We start from the raw sequence: 19,739 nt of genomic DNA on the forward strand, positions 1-19,739 counted from the left end.
GCTTTCATTAGCTCCCAATTTTGCACATTTTATTCAACTTGTCATGAGTACCCAGCTATATTCCTTCTCCATCAGTCTTGTCTGAAGATTCCTTCCTCCTGTGTTATTTCCCAGACTTGCTAATACTCCCCCACCCCCCTCAAAAAAAAAAACCATAACCAACTTGACCCGTATTTCAAGGAATGTTTTTCTTTTCATTAATCTCGTGTTATGTTTGTAACAATTTTAAAATCATAGGACTTGAAGTTCTGATAAAGAAGAATGTTGTATGAGTTGTTTTTTTTTTTTTCTTTTTTGTTAGATTGGGATTCTAAAGACCTGGGAAAGATAAAGTTCACTTGCAGAGAATGACTGTTTCCAAAGTTCTTGGTGATAAATGATTTATGAAGCAGGCATTCAATTTCAAGCGTAAAATAATAGTGTAAGTCAGGGAAGGGGAAACCATTATCATATCGGTATGCATATGTTCCTTTTTTTCTCAATGAAATATCTTATTTTAAAAAGTAAAATTAGAATCCCTATAAAGAGCACTGTGAATTTTCCTGCCTGTAAGAAACAATAAAATACTTTTTAAATAGAGGCAACTTCATGAAGTAACAGATGTTTTATGTGAAGACATAAAGCTGAACCTGAATATAATGAGAAGTGTGTGTGCGAGTAGTACAAGAAAAGTTGGAAGTTGGACACTCAGTGAGACGTAGCTGTTCCATTCCGGTGTTTTTCTAAAAGGTAATCCAGTCAGTCAGAGGTTTAACTGGCTCAGTGATCACCCAGTGTCACAGCAGCCAAGAAAGGCTTTCCATTAGATAATGAATTATGAAATATGGCTCACACTGGAAAAACCAGTCATCTGCTGATGTCATGCTGATTCTGACCAATCCCAAACAAAGCCCCAGCCCTCCTCTGTTTGAGTGGTACCAATGTGTGAGTGTACAAATAAGTAGTACAGTATAAAACTTCCCAGTGCCAATACCATGAAGAGGAACTCAGACAGCTCCTAACCACATAATACAAGAGTCTGCTGGAGAAAGAGAGGACCGGAGAGGTAATCTTTTTAACTCTTACTTATGAGCTATTTACACATTCAGAATCAGAAGGGTTAGAAGGAATTTTACAGCTTATTGGCACTTCCATGCACATTGGGATTTATATCTTTTTATATTATTCAGGCAGGTTAATATAGCTTTTAATAGTAGAGCATGCAAATAGATTATGTGTTTATACAACTCATTCAGCACTTAAATGCAAATACATATGCCAAAGAGAAAGCTATTTTTTAAGAGTTACATTCACAAACAGTAAATTCAGGGAAAACACACATACTCACATACAGAGAGAATCCAAAGATTGATAAATTGCACTTATCTAAATGCTACTATTAGGACTCTTGAGTTGTTTGGAGTCATTAAACTTTTAATTCTATTTCAGGCTCTCTTGTAAAACTTAATTGGACTACGAAATGCTTTGGGTACTGTATATGTGACGCCAAATAAGTACATTGTGCTAAGTATTATATTTCAAAGATGTTTTATTAAACAATTATAATGCAAACTCTCCCTTCCCCATTCTCTTTCACCATCACCCACTAAAAAAATTAGACTTTTTAGGGGAATGTTAGCAAAGTCTTAACAATAAGAGCAGAGTAATTGATGTTCCTGGAGGTGAAACCCCAAAGCTGATAGATGGCTTGTAACAGAGAAAGTCTTGCAAGTAGTTGTTTTGGGAAAGGGGGACAGTGTATCCAATTCAGAATAGCATTGTTACCTGTGCAAACTGTAATTTTAACTTAGTGTCACAATTTTCTCACCCTCCTCCCCTTGCCCTCGGATCTTGTCCTTGTACTAATGATATTTATTAACTTTTTCCACCAAACTGCATTGCTTGACTATAATGCTCTGAACACACTAGGTGTCAGATATAAGCTGACTGTATCTACAGAAACTGAGAGGGCTTATATGTGGGAAAGAAACCGAGAGGGAGGGAAAGCTTTAACAGATGGACCTCTTAAAGATACTTCTGCAAGATAAAAGCAATAAGAAAATGAAAAAGGGGACTGGGGGGGAGGAGAATAAAAAAAAAACTCAGAGAAGCATTGTTTAAAAATTCACATTTTTCTTTTTCTGTGAACAGTGAAATCCGTGATGATTTCATCTGTGCTGTTCCTTTGAGGGAAAAAGAAGCCATTAAAGGGGCCAGTCCATGAACACACTGATCTGGGATGGGGTAGGGGGCAGGCTGAAAAAACTACCACATGACAGAGAAAATAATTTGCCAATATATTTTAGAGATTCTTTTCCCATAGGACTAGTTATTCAAGTCACAGGAGTGCAGTGTTTGTGTAAAATAATGTGGGAAAGGGCAAATGAATTTTGCATTTGATCTGTGAAGTCAGGGCCGGTGGTGGTAGGCTGTAATTTGTGAGTGCCTGTGTGCAAAGCAGAAGGGGGTGGCGGCTAAGGAGAGGGGAAAGAGCTTCACAGGACACGGACACGTAAAATGCTGCCTGCCTGTGGATCTTCCAGTGCCCGGCTGCATTTTGCAGCTGGGGAAAATAGAGTGTATTATATGACCCCAAACAAAAGTTCTATTGCACTCCCCTCAGATCGCCAGCCGGTGGTGAGGACCCTGAACATTTCAATAGGAATGAATGGGGAAACGAAGATCTCCAGGATTCCCTCAGGCCCGAACAATTGACTGGCCGGCCCCCTAGCACGTTGGCCCCTCAGCCCTCTTCCCGACTCCACTACCTGTCCACTGACCTCTCGGCACCCCGAGCCCCACCGGACAGGACAGGCCGGTGGGCTTTTGGTCCCCTGGGGCTGTGGCTAGGTAGGGTGGAGGGGTGGTGGGGGTGGGCTGTTTCAATCCAGTCATCCCTGCTGATGGAGCCAGTGCATTTGTTTGGCATTTTCTTTCTCCTCCAAAAGAGGAAGAAGGTGAAGCAAGGGGACTGGGCAGAGAAAGAAAAAAAAAAAAAAGAAGTAGAACAAAATTAGGAGAATTTCTTTCAGAAGGGAAAGTAGAACTCCCGAGAATGCTGGTATTTGAAGAGAGGTGTGTGTTGTGAGGGAGCAAGGAACAGAAGGAAGGCAGCCTGTCAGAAAACGGGCTGTCCCTCCCCTTCCTAATCACAGCCTTTACTCACAGACGAACTCCCTCCCTCTCCCATTCACTCACTCACTTAGGGCCAATCGTTCTCTCGTTCTCTCTCTCTCTCTCTCTCCCTCTCCCTCTCCCCCTCTCCCCCCCTCCCTCCCTCCCTCTCTCCCTTTCCCTCTCTCCCTCCCTCCCTCTCTCTCCCTCTCCCCTTCTCGCCCTCACTCTTCTCTCCCCCTCTCTCCTCTCTCCCTGTCTCTCCCTCCCTTCCATCCTCTCTCTGTCTCTGTCTGTCTCCCCCCCCACCCTGTCTCTCCCTCCCTCCCTCCTTCTCTCCCTCCCTCCCTCCCTCCTTCTCTCTTACTCGGAGACAGTCAGAACTCTCCTCCCTGACAGCCACAAACCTACAGCACTGACTGCATTCAGAGAGGGAACCTGCAAACAAAACTTCACAGAAAACTTTTTGTTCTTGTTCCAGAGAATTTGCTGAAGAGGAGAAGGAAAAAAAAAAAAAAAAAAAAAAAACCTGTGCGAGAGGGGGGAGGAAAAGCAGGGCCTTTTAAAAAGGCAATCACAACAACTTTTGCTGCCAGGATGCCCTTGCTTTGGCTGAGAGGATTTTTGTTGGCGAGTTGCTGGATTATAGTGAGGAGTTCCCCCACCCCAGGATCCGAGGGGCAGAGTGCAGCCTCTGACTGCCCGTCCTGTGCACTGGCCACCCTCCCAAAGGATGTACCCAACTCTCAGCCGGAGATGGTGGAGGCCGTCAAGAAGCACATTTTAAACATGCTGCACTTGAAGAAGAGACCCGATGTCACCCAGCCTGTGCCCAAGGCGGCGCTTCTGAACGCTATCCGAAAGCTCCATGTGGGCAAAGTGGGGGAGAACGGGTATGTGGAGATAGAGGATGACATCGGAAGGAGGGCAGAAATGAATGAACTTATGGAGCAGACCTCGGAGATCATCACGTTCGCGGAATCAGGTAGGTGCTGGCATTGAGGGTGGTGGTGGGGATATGTTTCTTTGACAGTCCTAGGAGGAACTTCTTTTCCCTCCAGCTCTAAACTGCCTGGGAAGGTCATTAGTTATTAGGTGATGGAGGGGAGGGGAGAGAGCTTCACAGAAATGGAATTCTCGATTGAGCCTGGGCTGGAGATGGCTAGCTTACACTTGCTGAACTCAGCCGGTCACTCCGGAGGAAGCTCCGGGGCCAATCTGAAGCTGGAAGCTGGTCTGTGAGAGGCTCCCTCGCCCTGCCTATGAAACCAGATCTGAGCAGCCGGATGGAAGCCGGGGCATTTTCGGGTGCTGGAGGAGCCCAGGAGGCTTCCGGACCCCATCCAAAGTTTTTACTGGGGGGGAGGGGGGGCAGAGTGCGGGATCGGGATGGAATGGCACAGATGAAGTCATTCTTAAAACAAACCTTCCTTTTAAAAGTCCAGTCAGGGGCCACATCAGCGAAGAAGGGCATATTTATTAGTGACAGTCATTTTTACCTTTAGAAACTCCATCTGTAAGAGCACAGGCATCACATTCTAGGCAGTAAAGAGCGACTTTGGGGGACAGTTGACATTGAAGCAGCAGTCACTTTTGAAACTCTGACTTTTGCTCTTGGAACCAAAAAAAAAAAGAGTTTTGTTCTCTATAAAGTTACTAAGAGCTCTCTGCCAAGGAATGCAACCTTGACAAAGTGCTCTCAGATACTACACTGAACTCTCACTCAATCCTTAAGAGGAAGAACTTTAATAAATAGATTCTAATCAATCGTTGGCTCAGGACCACACTAACCTGTTGCTGAGTAGGAAATACCTGTCAAAAATGCAGGCTGTAGACCTGGAGCCAGTTAAGTGACACAGATCCTTTTGCATGCCTGCAAGCCCTTGCACGCCCAGGCACACAGATGTGTTAATACCCTGTTACTTTCATGGTAATGCCAGGCTAAAGAATTGTAGCCCTTGCCAAATCCATTTGAAAGGAATGCCATTGTTTTGTTTGGTAGAGCATATGGCCGGTAAAGTATGTGCAGGGACTCCCAGCATTTCTGTTTAAAAGTTTGCCGCAGCAGTATAAACAATTAAGGCAACACTCAGAATTTCCAATCCTGAAAACCTGTTGACTCAGATGTTCTATTTTCAAGAAAACCATGCGAGACCTGGGCATCCTTTTTGGGGAGTAGATAGCCCACTGGCTTCCTGGTTTTTCCCTGTAGGAGAAGTCCTGGTGTCCTGCAAGCTGCCCGGCAGGGCAGTTTAGCTCTCTCACCAGCAGCTTCTTTCTTTTAAAGAAGGTCTTACTTTCTTTCTCTAGAACGCTTTCTTGATGCAGCCCCAAAGAACATGGTAATTATGACTTTATCTCTTGAAGCTTATTGAGGAAAAAAGTCAGGTTGGAGTTTTCAAGTTGCCACCCAATTTTTCTCGACCTTTCCTGGTGGCAAGGTAGGAAAGAAAGTGCTTAATGACGTTGGGGTCTGTTTGGGGAATGGATTCTAGTGGTCCAGAGGACTGCTCCCTCCGTGTCCTGCCCTGCCGCAAGGGACCCTGTATAGGTTTTTATACACCAGTTGCCACACATGATGGCCTTAATTGCAGCTCATACTCCTTTGGCTTTACCCGCATCATATAACTAAGTGTACTCAAGCCTTTGACCGCTTTTAACATACACCTGATGCTAGCAATCTGCCCCTCTTTCTGCCTTATCTGACTCCTATAGCAAATCATTCTCTTGGCATTGAGAGATTTTGCAGTGAAAGAATTTGACCTTTTACATTCTTTCTTACTTATGGCCTTCATCTCAGTGCCAATCTTTTTCTCAGTTATATGAAATCTTGTCATTTTTTTACTTTTCCATTAGGTATTTAGTTTGAAAGAAATTGAGCTATTTTTTTAAAAAGGCGATTCATTTAACTCACACGCTGACTAAAGTTTAAGGTTTGTAATGGAAATCTCCTCCTGGTTGAGTTTACAACTTGACTTTGGGTGAGCTGCTGGATTCTTAGAAAAGGTTTATTACACTTGCTTATTTTTCTCATCTGAGAAATTTTACACATTACCTTCAAGTTGATTTACTATGATTTCACAGATGTAATGATTGCTATGTGGACAATCTACTCTCCAAATAGAGTAGCCTGTGAATATTTTGCTAACCCTGGAAAGAGATTCATCATCTGAATGATTGTAGTGAATATATGAGCGTCTTGTTGCTTTTGGAATAATTCAACCTTAATAATATATAAACTACATCAAATGTCAAAATTTCTGGAGAATAGCAAAGGGCGTTCATTTCTCTTTTCTTTATAAACTGTCATGTACAGCATAGACTCCAATCACTCAGTGTCACCCGCATGCATGCCACAGATGCATACCCATAGATGAACCTTTCAACCACAAGATTCCTCAATTTGGAGGATTCATGTTTCATTTTTGCCTCAATTCTCCTTGATGGTTAAATAAAGCCAAGACATGGCCCAGCAGTTGAGAAACCACAAAAGCTCAAGTGCCTAGAAGTTTTTGACCTGAGCTTGTCCCATTGTGCTCAGGTGGAAAGTGCTCCATCTTGTAAAACCTAAATGAGCTGTAATTGACCAAGCAGCCAGGAATTATTCTCAGGCTTTCTGAAATTTATCCCAACAAATGAAAATGATTTTCTTTTTATGTGTGTCATCCAAGATTGCTCACCAAGGTTTGCATGGCTGGCACAGAATCGTCTCTGTTTACCTTAAGACCTTAAAGGAAAAGAGGAAGGGATGAGTAGAGTCCAGCCAACTATCACTGTAATTGTCAATGAAGCTAAAATCAGTGGCCTTCTTGACTACTACATATTATGTTATGTTATTTTGATATATGATAATAGCTGGTCAGTGTACAATAACAATGTATCATTGAGTCTCCATATGCTGCCAAATTTATAGGCTGATTATGGTAATTAGCAACTGATAGCACTTGTCGAAGAAAGGATAAGGAAAGAAAGACAAATGAAACTCCAAGAAATAGAAAATGCTCACATAGCCTAGGTGTTGTTAAAAGTAACAAATAAATCTCTCTTGGAGGATTCTAGTTACAGAAGATTTGAGTTAGAATTTTACACTGCCCAAACAGGGGTCTAAGCAGGCTTGCTTGGATGACTATTTTCCGTCACCCCAAGAAAGCCATCTCGGAATGGAGTTGACTCCCACCCTTCCATGCCGAGCTTCTGAACTTTCCTGCGAATTACGCCTCACTGAAAGGGTGCCTTTAGGGGTTACACGCTTTCTTCTCTGAATAATGGGAAATGACTGGCCACAAGAGGGCGCATTCCAAAGACTTTTGCTCCTTACCAGTTAATCTAGGCAAACGCAATTTCACCTACTGGAAGCCCCAGTCTGTAGCGCCCTAATCTTGGTGATTATGAGTTACCTCCTGCTTCCTCTCATCCTCCAGAAAAAGTTAGGATTTTATGGGATGGGAGGAACGTGACTACCTGTGATATATTAAATGAGACAGAAGGGAAGGAAATGGGAATTCTAGTGAGGCATGTGAATATTCTGGAGCTCTATGGAAGACAGAGGAATGATAAATTTCAGAAGCAAACAAAGCAGAGCGTGGAGAAATGTGACCATGAATCATCAGCAATACTGATGTGCTCACACATCTCTCCCTAACACGGCCGCCTGGGCTATTACAAACACGTCTTCCGTCTGCCCTGATTCTTGTGCCTAGTTTGCCTGTCTTATCAGCGCTTTTCACCAGCGAGAAATGACGAGTGACTTCAAACAGGGAGGGAAAAGGCTATTTATTTAACGCCTTGTAGGAACATGTGTCCAGCTTTGGAGGATGCATTTGTTTCCAAACTGAGAGTGTAGAGAGACATGGTGCAGAGAAGATGTGGAAAGAGATGCAGTGGTTTGGGCCTGTGAAGTAGGTGTATTGGAGTGGGGGTGGGGGAGGTGTCAGGGTAGAAATTCAGTTTTAATATTTGGAGAAGTGGGAGTAATACCTTCCCAGGAACTTTTTGTGAAAACACATGTTTGTCTTGGCCCCTCTTCTGCTACAATAGACTCGAGCATGATCTCTTAGCAATAGTTCAGAATTCTTTATACTCGATTGGTTGCTAGATCCAAAATCAAAAGTGTAAAAGTTCTCAGGAACATTGGAAGAAGTCTCTGAAATTCTGTGGGTTGAACCTTAAGAATTTTTTCTACTTCTTTTAGGAACCTAAAACCCTTTCTCACTAAATATTTAACCTTCTTTTTCATCACCATTTAAATGGAAGATGCACAAATGAGGCCGAGCATTTACAATTCAATAGTAGATCTTAAGAAAGATATTAAGGCTAAAAAAATCAATCAAGATGATTTATGACCAAACGTAGTTCTACTACAGGCAAGACCCTCTACTGGAGGTTAAAGAAGGCATAACCTTTAAGACCTCACTTGCTGCCTTCTGCAGAAACCCTTGGAAACAGTCCAGATGCAAAGTTAGTGCTTCAGAGAACACACATGCTGTAAACGGTAGCTGTGCATGCTCCTCCCGGTGACTATACCGCATCTAGGCACAGTGAAACCTTGGCGAAGAATGGAAAATTAAAGTAACAGCCGCATTTTACAGCGAGGCTTTCCCCCCATGGTGAGTTTAAATCCTCTGTAAACAACAAGGCTTTCCACATTCACGTTAGAGACATAGCTATTATCCATATGTAGAAGGGCAGCATACTTTAATCAGGACGCTGGTGAGAAAACAAAACAAAACAAAACAAAAACGAAACACTGCGTGTGTGTATTGCTTGGTTCATTGGAAATGTTCCTACGCCCACAAATCTGAGATGCTGGACTTGCGTGCGGATAGGCAGCATTTTGCATCCTGGTGTGGAGGAAGGGAACTACAAGGGGCTTGGCTGCTTAACCCTTGGCACGCCTGCCTTCGTGATTGAGTTATTCAAAACATTTGAAAAATTCTGAAAGCAAAGAAAGTGTGCTTTCAGGTGTTTTTACTTCCAGCTTCCACAGTATTTCCTCTGTCCAATGCCTCTCGCCCGGCATTGCAAAGGTGTTCCCTGTAAGGTGCAATATTTATCCCCCCTACCCATTTTTATGCATTCTTTTTCTCTCCCTTGGCTATGTGTCCACCGAGCTCATAGAGGTTTAAGTGATGAAATGTTATCACCCACATGGGTTTGCGTGGGACTTTCTTAGTGAATTACTCAGGCAGAGCAGGCTATGATGCAAGCCTTGCTCACAAGCCTCGGGAGGGAAAAAATAGCGCAGAGGATGAAATGAATATTATCAGACAGTAAGTAATGAAAGGTTAGCAAAACCACCAGCTCTATCTGGATAGGTACTAGTGTAGGAACCCCGTGCGCAACGGTATAAACTAACGCCGTACCTGCTCACAAAGCATTATGGGAAGGCTTCCATTTCAGGATTTTGTAGCAGGAGATATTTTACCAAATCTGAAACTGATTAGTAATTGATCCTAAACACCTCAGCCTTAGGCAACCTCCTTCCATGTGTTGAATTGTTATGCATAGAGATTTGAAGATGGGAGCATCCTGAAAGCATAGCGATCTCTCATAGCAGCATAGCGATCTCTCTCAGGTAAAACACAGAAAAAGGGAATAGAATCAAGTGAATAGTTATATTGTTCATACCTAAGAAATCGGAGGGTTGTAATATCTTTCTGAAACCTAGAGCCCTGTGAAATATTAATTCCATCTCAGCTTCTAGCTGTGTCATTTTCCCCACCCCTTCTGCAATGAAAGCTAAAGGTAAAAGAAAAAATATGCACTGCTTAATAAGTCAGAATACAATAGAACTTTTAAAATGTACCTGCATGCAAGGTAGACATTAGGAAGACTTGCATCTCTCTCTTTCCCCTGTTCTCCTGAGCATTATGGCAACAGCATTTTCATGAAATTGGATCTCAGTTTTATTTTATTTTTCCCTGGTAAAATATCATGCAATATACAAATAGCAGTTCCAGAAATGGACACCAGGAGAAGGAGGCGACAGGCATGTCAATTAGTAGGGGGAAAATCCAAATGTCAGAAATATGGGGGAGAGAGACCGCACACAGGCAATGGATGCGAATACAGGGAACAGAGTCTTTCAGCTCAGATAATTAAACCGATGTATAAATCAGCGCCGTGCCCCTTTACAATATGCAGGCGATGCCATACAGTTAATTATCAGCCAGGACCAGGATGAAAGTCATTTTATGATGACTCTCTGATCCTAACATAACAGCACCTGACAGATTGAGCCCCCTCTAATGAGTGCTCTCTTTGTACAATCCTCTCTCAGGAACCCTAAATCATTTGCTTCCAAGTACAGCTGCCTAAGAAGAAGAGGTGGGGCTCCATCGTGTGTTAGAAATCTGCTCTTGTGAAAGGAGGGGCTGTCCTGCAGGCTGTTATGGGAAGCAAGTGGCCTCGGCCCCGCTAGACCTACAAAAACAATTTGCATGTGCTGTCACTCCTTCAAGTTGGCCAGTTAGCTCTACCCCCCATCTGTAGACTTCTCTGGACTTTATTCATGGAAAATCCAATGTGTGCATGTCCACACTGCCATCTGGACCCTCTCTTTACCCAAAGACCATCTACCTTCACCCTCGGCCCCTCCCGTTAAGCCTGCGTAAAAGCAGGGCAGAGCCTGTGGGAATGAGTTACCTGAAACCCAGAGAGCTTTCCCATCCTGGAGACTAGTCAGATTCTCCAGTTTCACATGCTTTCCTAGAAAAACAAAACACAACCTTGTGCCCCCTGGCTTCTCTAATTTAGCAGCTACTATCTCTCTGTCTTTACAGTGACACCCTGTGCAGTTTAGGGTTTCAGAAACTGGCCTGCGTCAAGCAGAAGGGCGAGCAGCAGGTAGCTTGTTAACATTCTCCAAGGGGCAGGGCGCATGTGCCGCGCGGGAGGGAGCCTGCACACTCCTCCAGGCCTCTTCGCAGAGGCTCCCGCGGCTTCCCACAGCCTTTCCTCTGGTCTTGGAAGGACCCTACCACTTAAAATCTGGCAAGTGTCTTTTCAGATTTAAGTGATTAAGCTCTCCTTCCTGGAGTCTTCTCTTTTGCTTTCTTAAAAAACAAACAACAACAGAAAACCCACCAATTTTTAGCAAAATGGAATACTGGATTCATGTTTTGAAAAAAAGTCATCATGCTTTCTTAAAAAAGACAGTTTCCTCCTCTAACTGCTGCCGGCTCTGGTGAGCACATCATAAACCCAGCTTTATTATTCATTTCAACTCCTGCCAGACTCCAGGTTGGAGTCAAAGGAACTCCCCTCACCACCACCACCACCACCATCTCCACCAGCGTCCTAGCAAGTTGATACAAAGATGCCAGAGAACCTTCCGGATACATATGTAGCCCTTCTTGGCCCTGGCCTCAGTGAATTTACCACTATCATAATCACAGTGTGCAGAGTGTGTTAAATTAAGAACAGAATCTCCAGGGCGCAAGGCACAGAAAATCCTGCCTTCTGCTGCAGAGAACTTGAAACTGTGCCTAAAATTTATAGTACTGTAAACATCTCAGGGCTGAGAGTGATAAGTATGGCTGGATTTCCGTTAGCTATAGAAATCCAGGCAGGGAGACCCTCCTAGGGAGTTGCGAGTTCTAAGATGAACTTCTTTAAGATTGTTCTCAGATTTGTACAAGGGATACATGGATGCTGGGCAGTTGTAAGCAGGTACATGCAGGAGGTGGGTATGAAAAGAGGGCATGTTTCATATACTACCAAGTGGTAAAAGTGGAAATGAGGGAAAATACTTGCTCAGTCAGAGAATTCTAGGGTGGCCAGCTGCTCCTTACAGTAAATGTTGTTGCATGAATAAACGTACAGGTGCTTATGGAGAGAAGGAAAGGAAAAAAGAGAAGGAAGTAGATGACTTTCTAATTTTAGAGTTAGGCAAGAACTGAGTGGTCGCTGAATCCAACTGCCCTGCCACTATAGGGATTTTCTCTCTATTAGAAGCAGTTGTTATAATTAAGGCTCATTAATCTGCATTCAGAAGAGAAGGAGGCAAAAATGGGGGACGTAGAAGTGGCAGGTAGATCTCTTAATCTAATATAACTCAATGCTAAGGATGCCTCCATTTGTTCATAAGGAATCGAATAATTGCCTACTTTCTGCTAAACACTGGGCTATGACAGTGAACGAGATAGATAGGACCTCAGACCTGGGACATCCTGAACTAGACTGGCGGGAGGGTAGGAGTGAAGATGTGAGGGAAGGCTCCTGGAGGAAATGGTGTTGGCCCATCTGAAAACTGAAACCTTATTGAGGGCAGCCACAGAGGGTGGTGTGTGGGAGCAGGAGTGTTCTAGGCAGAAAGAACAGCATGTGTCACTGCCTGGGGGTGAGAGAGTGCATGGGATGCTCACCACCTCCAACAAACATCGTGTGGCTGGACCACAGAGAACAGGGCACAGGGAGAGAGCTGGAGTTGAAGGCAGGAGCAATTCAGGCAGAGCCTAGAGTCCTGGGCAGCTTCTGTTTTATACTGAGGGCAGTAGGAACTCAGTACAGGACTGTAAAGAAGGAGTGATATGATCAGATCCGCCTTTGGGAAAGCTTCCTTTACCTGCTTAATGGAGAAATGATTGGCAAGGGGCCTGGCTCCATGCTGGAGAGGCAAATAAAAGAAAAGGCTATTGCAGTGACCCAGGAAAAAAATGATGAGGGAGTGAAGCAGGATGTGGCAAAGGAGGAGAAAGTGAGCTGGGTGGGTACATGCCACACAGACTTACACAGCAGGGTTGTTTGCATGTTTGCATGGGAATAATAGTATTTCCATGGCTTGCTAGAGCTTACAGTGTGTTTTCATTTATATTATCCCATTTGATCCTTCCAAACCTGTGGGATAATAGGTGAAATGTCATTATGTCATTCTCACTTGATAGAAGATGACATGGAGATTAAGCAATTAGTCAACAGACACAGAACCTTAGGCCCCCAGACACACTAAGATCTAGGCCCTCTTCTGTCTAGAGCAAGAGCTGACAAACTTTCTCTGGAAAGGGTCAGAGAGTAAATATTTTAAGCTTCGTGGGCCGGACAGTCTCTGTCGCAGCTACGCAGCTCCATGTTCTAGTGCAAAAGCAGCCATAGACAACCTATAAAGAAACGAGCATAGCTGTGGTCCAATAAAACTTTACGGGCACTGAAGTTTAAATTTTATATAATTTTCATGTGTCACAAAATACTGTTTTTCTTTAACCGTTTAAAAATGTCAAAGCCATTCTTATGGCCCATGGGCCATAATTTGCTGACTCTCTCGAGATGGTCTGTAACAGAGGCCCCATGCTTGCCTGAAATTAGTGAGTAGCCACAAACACCAGAACTAACGAGTGTTCCTGCTCTCTGTTGTGCTGTGTTTTGTCTTCAGGCACAGCCAGGAAGACGCTGCACTTTGAGATTTCCAAAGAAGGCAGTGACCTGTCGGTGGTGGAGCGTGCGGAAGTCTGGCTCTTCCTAAAAGTCCCCAAGGCCAACAGGACCAGGTCCAAAGTCACCATCCATCTCTTTCAGCAGCAGAAGCACCCACAGGGCAGCTTGGACACAAGGGAAGAGGCCGAGGAAGCGGGCTTAATGGAGGAGAGGAGCGAACTGTTGATATCGGAAAAGGTGGTGGACGCTCGCAAGAGCACCTGGCACATCTTCCCTGTCTCCAGCAGCATCCAGCGGTTGCTGGACCAGGGCAAGAGCTCCCTGGATATTCGGATTGCCTGTGATCAGTGCCACGAGACTGGCGCCAGCCTGGTGCTCCTGGGCAAGAAGAAGAAGAAGGAAGAGGAGGGGGAAGGGAAGAAGAAGGATGGAGGAGAAGGAGGGTCGGGAGTTGACGAGGACAAGGAGCAGTCCCACAGACCTTTCCTCATGCTGCAGGCCCGGCAGTCTGAAGACCACCCTCATCGCCGGCGGCGGCGGGGCTTGGAGTGTGACGGCAAGGTCAACATCTGCTGTAAGAAACAGTTCTTTGTGAGTTTCAAGGACATTGGCTGGAATGACTGGATCATCGCTCCCTCTGGCTATCACGCCAACTACTGCGAGGGTGAGTGCCCAAGCCATATAGCAGGCACTTCGGGATCATCGCTCTCCTTTCACTCGACGGTCATCAACCAGTACCGCTTGCGGGGTCATAACCCCTTCGCCAACCTCAAGTCGTGCTGTGTGCCCACCAAGCTGAGACCCATGTCCATGTTGTACTATGATGATGGGCAAAACATCATCAAAAAGGACATTCAGAACATGATAGTGGAGGAGTGTGGGTGCTCATAGAGTGCCCAGCCCGGGGGGACAGGAACAAGAGTTGTCCGGAGAAGACAATGGCAAAATGAAGAAATTTTTAAGATTTCTGAGTTAAGCAATCAGAAAAAATATAAATTAAAAAAATAAATAAACTAGAAACAAAACCTGAAACAGATGAAGGAAGATGTGGAAAAATTCCTTAGCTGGGGCTCAGAGATGAAGCCGTAAAGGAGACAGGAACTGGGAGGGAAAGGGGGAACGGGGTGCCCTTCATTTTTTCCGGCATCAAAGTGATGACATCGGTTGCTTAAATGGGAGTATTGTCCTCTCCTTTTCAGTTCCCTTTCAGTGTGAGCCTCGAAGTCAACTTGTCTAGTCTGCAGTAATGTGGGCTAGCACAACCCAAATAGCGTCTAGAAAGCCATGAGTTTGAAAGGGCTGGTTACAGGCTCTTTCCCAGCCAGCTACCCAGGTCGTAAGGGATGTCTGTGTGACCCTCTCTCTGTGTATATCAACCCGTGGACACGCACACAGACACACACAGACACACACACAGACACACTGCACACACAGACACACACACAGGTACACCACACAGGCATTTCCACACAGCACATACATACGCATACTGGTAAAAGAACACTAGTGTGCAGGTGGTCACACTTTCTTTTTCTGCACCACTCTCGCAACAAAACAAAACAAAACAAAAACCAACATAGAAAAATTGAGAACAAGAATGGGAAGAGTGAAAGATCAAGGAAAAAAGAATACCAAGTTACATTTCGTTAAGGTGCTTATGATCTTAGAACTATGCAACCTAATAGGTTTGAAACTGTTTACCTGAGAGAGAACAAAAAGAGAGACTTTTTTGTATTGGAAGTAACCTGATTAATTTTTATTTTCTTCAAGGAGAGATACTTGAAAGGAATATGTTTGTCCATCTGTTGGATCCAAACATTTCTATATTTTGTAAATGTTTTTTTTTTTTTTTTTATCGTTTACTATTTGCACTACAATGGTGTTTGACCTGTCTAATCCTTATTTAACAAGTATTTTCTTTGGGTGGGGGTGGGGGGATTAAGAGCTGCACTTAATGTGAGCTATAAAAGAACTGCTACAGCACACAAAATAGCTATTTTTATTATTATAATTATAATTATTATTATTATTTTGTACCTTAAAAAATAGACATATACACCAAAGACATTTGTGTGAGCCTTTAAACAGTCTGTCTGTGGTTGGTATCATTCACCATCAATGAGTCAGGGGTTGGGATTGAAGGGTGAGTAGGGTGGATTGTGTTCAGGCTTTAAAGACCTGAAAAGTTTGGTTTTTGACTCCTTTTGCATCCATGAAACAGGACATTTCATACTGGATGTACAGTAGTTGTACACTGTTGGATATCAAGTTCAATCGGATTCATGGAACGCTACATGTTTGTATGTGTATATATACATTGCTTGTGCATATGCATATCCGTGTGTATATATACATGTATTGCATCATGTCCATACACATTGTAAGCACTTCAGACTGTCATTTTTAATGTTCTTAAAGCAATGAATGTTTGTGTGCAAAACACAGTATTTTTAAGAAGGCTAGGCTATCGTTTTTGCTTTTACTCTGAACTAGGTGGGCACATTTCAAAAATTTGGATGAGAAAAAGCCTGGGAATTCCAGTGAATATCCAGCAAGACCCTCTTTCAATGTACAGGGATCCAATTCCCTCCTTTTTCTTGTCCCCCACCCCCATCCTACAAGTTATTTCCTGCAAAGAAAACAGGAAACTCATGTTCATCAAAGCTCTAGGCTGATATTTTTTTGTAACTTGTATTTATTATCTATTGGAATCAATCTTAAATCAGAAGCTTTTTCAGAAAAAAATTTTAATCTTTAGACCAGAATGCAATAGTTGGGTGCATTTTTTTAATGATTAAAGCCTGGTTTTGAGAGAAATATTACCTGCACAGCTGGGCTAAATAATGTTGTTGTCACTAGTTAGAGATAAATAATTTGGGAGAAGGTGTCAAGAGAGTGGGAGTAAGAAGAGACCAGTTAGGAGGCAGGGATGTCAGCAGTAGTAAAAATCCATAATATTTTAATTTACAGCCAAAACCCTAGATATATAAGCTTGTATGTATCAATTCAGTTGCAAAAAGAAAAAAACTTTGTTTTATAAATATCGAAGTACGTGCTTAAAGCTAAATTTTTACTAATTTATTCCATAGTATTTAGCTTGCCTCCAACAGCTAAGTTATTCATTTATGTGCTTTTTAAAATACAGAGCCTTATTTTTACTGACTTGTTTGAAGTTTGCAAAAATTGAAAAACTGTCTAGTAATTGGAGAAAATTATTTATTAGTATTTTGTAAAATAGTGAAGCTTTCAGCCCTGTGTCAATTTGTAGATTTTTTAAAAATTTAATTGTAAGAAAATAAAATATCAATGAGAAACCAAACATTACGAAAGGTGGTTTAGCTCTTCTTGAGAAATACTCTAAATCAGTCCACTGTAACGCTAGGCTGTGTCTAGGCAAATCGCTTTAATGTCATTACCTGGCAGATATACTTACTATGTTCTAGAAGTCCACCCTTTCTCATGCAGGACATGTTGTATGTCCTGCATGAGAGTGGATTCTAATTAAGTATGAAAGGGAGAATGCGCAAAATTGGTACTTACTTCCTCACTCTTAACTATTGACCAGGAAATCACGCAGACAAGGAAGGTACATGTGGCGAGGAAAGTTTTAAGGAGAGGAGTAGATGGTGATGTTCAACTTTACAAATTTTTGTGAAAAATTTTGAGGGCCTTTTGATCTGTCTCTTATTTGGTACTGGAACTACTAGTGGAACCTATGAAAATAGCGTGGGGAGACAAGTCCTGCTTCACTGTGTAGTAGCAGTGATGGCCAAACGGGAGGTTAAATAGACAGCTAATACCTGTTTGTCACTCCCATTCATTTCAAATGTGTATGCCATCTTTTTAAGCCCTTTAAGTTCTCCACATATTGGGGGTAAAATGGGGTTTGATTAGTGGCCATAGTAATTAGAATGAAATTCTATATGACAATATTTTAATGGGATGATTTCATTTGAATTAAATTGAATGATTGGGTTTATCACATCCACAAACTTTAGCCTTATTTCATTAGATTTACATGGCCTTGAAATAGAATTATAAATTTCTACTATCTTTAATAATCTTGGAAGATATGCAGGCTTGTGAACAACCACACATTTCATGTAGCAGCATGAGGCCAAAAGAAAAAGCTTTTAAATTCTACCGTATTGGGTTCTTCATAGTATGTTTTCCTTGAAACAAGGGTGGCTCTATCTGATCTTAGCATCTCTCTACTTTTTCTCTAAGGCTAATCTCTAGGCTATTAAAAATCTACCCACACCAATCTTAAAAGCTCTGAAAAGCATTTGTCCCAAATATCTTTTAAGAATGATAAATATTTTGTAGATTGGATTGATATTTTCTATTTTTTTCCCAAAAAGTAAGGTGAATTCCAGCACACTGAGTTGAGATTTTCTTGTCCCTGAAGAACACCAGTTTCATATTTATTTAAGATTGATTCCACACTCTGTTTTCAGGGAGAGTATCTGCATTCTCCTCTTAGGTAGAGCAAGTGAATTTTTTTCACCCCCAAGGGATTGGACCTCGAGGTGACTCTAAAAAACAGAGAACGCAAATGCCTCAGCTGTATTAAGCATAGATTCAAATTATCGTGTTCACTTGAAAAAATGATTTCCTGTGGGCCTTTTGGCAGCTTCCCTTTTCAATGTAGAGACAAATTTAGTCACCCTGAAAACCTACACAATAAATGAAACTTGTAGATGTGGGCAGAAGGTTTGGGGGTGGACATTGTGTGTGTTTAAATTAAACCCTTTATCACTGAGAAGCTGTTGTATGGGTCAGAGAAAATGAATGCTTAGAAGCTGTTCACATCTTCAAAAGCAGAAGCAAACCACATGTCTCAGCTATATTATTATTTATTTTTTATGCATAAAGTGAATCATTTTTTCTGTATTAATTTCCAATGGGTTTTACCCTCTATTTAAATGCTTTGAAAAACAGTGCATTGACAATGGGTTGATATTTTTCTTTAAAAGAAAAATATAATTATGAAAACCAAGATAATCTGAAGCCTGTTTTGTTTTAAAACTTATGTTCTGTGGTTGATGTTGTTTGTTTGTTTGTTTTTATTTTGGGTTTTTTTTTTTTTTTTTTGGCATACTACATGCAGTTCTTTAACCAATGTCTGTTTGGCTAATGTAATTAAAGTTGTTAATTTATATGAGTGCATTTCAACTATGTCAATGGTTTCTTAATATTTATTGTGTAGAAGTACTGGTAATTTTTTTATTTACAATATGTTTAAAGAGATAACAGTTTGATATGTTTTCATGTGTTTATAGCAGAAGTTATTTATTTCTATGGCATTCCAGCGGATCTTTTGGTGTTTGCGAGGCATGCAGTCAATATTTTGTACAGTTAGTGGACAGTATTCAGCAACGCCTGATAGCTTCTTTGGCCTTATGTTAAATAAAAAGACCTGTTTGGGATTTATTTTTTTATTTTTATTTTCATTTCATGTCTTATTGGTTTTCCAAGATCAACTTTGCACACATATTCCTACAACCTTTGCTGGGTAATCATTTCATTTCCACCGAAATTATCTGGAAGAGTGTGAGAAACACATTGAATGGGAGAGAGAGAACAAAGCTGTAGTGAGAGAGCTCAAATAGAAGAAGAATATATATTGCTGCAGCAGATGTTTGTAATGGGCTGTAGATACTTGGACCAGCAATATTTATATTTTACTCATTTTGTTAATTTCCCATTTCTCAAACTGTAGTGGCAAGTAACATGAAATAGAGAGAACTTCTCTCCCTCCCTCCCTCCCACCTTCTTCTCTCCTTTCCTTCCTCTTTCCTTCATCCTTTCTTCTCTTCTTTCTTCCTCCTTTCTTTTCTGGCTAAAAATCTGGAATTGCACAGAGCCCCTAGAGCTAGAGAACTATATGCATAGGAAAGAAAAGTCTTGGGACCAACAGGACCAATTTGGAATCACAGAAGTACAGTCAAGAATGAATTCATGGTTCAATCTTTTCTTCTATAGGTTTTTCTCCAGTATCTGTGCCCATCCCAGAGGTTATATGGAGAAACTAACTTTTGTAAATGCCCTTATAAACCAAGCATGCGCCCATGCACCATCTTATTGCTATTCACATATCGTTGTTTTAAGCACCCTGAACAATAGATATAGTTATCCCTGCCTTCACAGATGAATCTTAGGCATAAAGTAACATTAATTGGAACTAGAATTCCAAGCCAGGTCTATATTCAAGTCTAAAGTTAATTTTCTTTTTGCTGTTCCATACTTCCATTTTTGTGTTAATTTCCTTATGT

General features: G+C 42.0%; 1 protein-coding gene across 1 annotated transcript; it reads left to right on the forward strand.

The window, feature by feature from the left end:
* Positions 1–954: 954 nt before the first annotated feature.
* INHBA (inhibin subunit beta A) lies at positions 955–18,893 on the forward strand. The gene is made up of 3 exons (XM_004441465.3): positions 955–1,045; positions 3,575–4,078; positions 13,463–18,893. The coding sequence occupies exons 2-3, from the start codon at positions 3,691–3,693 to the stop codon at positions 14,353–14,355; spliced, it is 1,281 nt and encodes a 426-aa protein (XP_004441522.1). The 5' UTR covers positions 955–1,045; positions 3,575–3,690; the 3' UTR covers positions 14,356–18,893.
* Positions 18,894–19,739: the final 846 nt, after the last annotated feature.

This window comes from Ceratotherium simum, chromosome 1 (assembly GCF_057802395.1).
Source record: "Ceratotherium simum simum isolate JZ-2026a chromosome 1, ASM5780239v1, whole genome shotgun sequence".
Classification (NCBI taxonomy): Eukaryota; Metazoa; Chordata; class Mammalia; order Perissodactyla; family Rhinocerotidae; genus Ceratotherium; species Ceratotherium simum.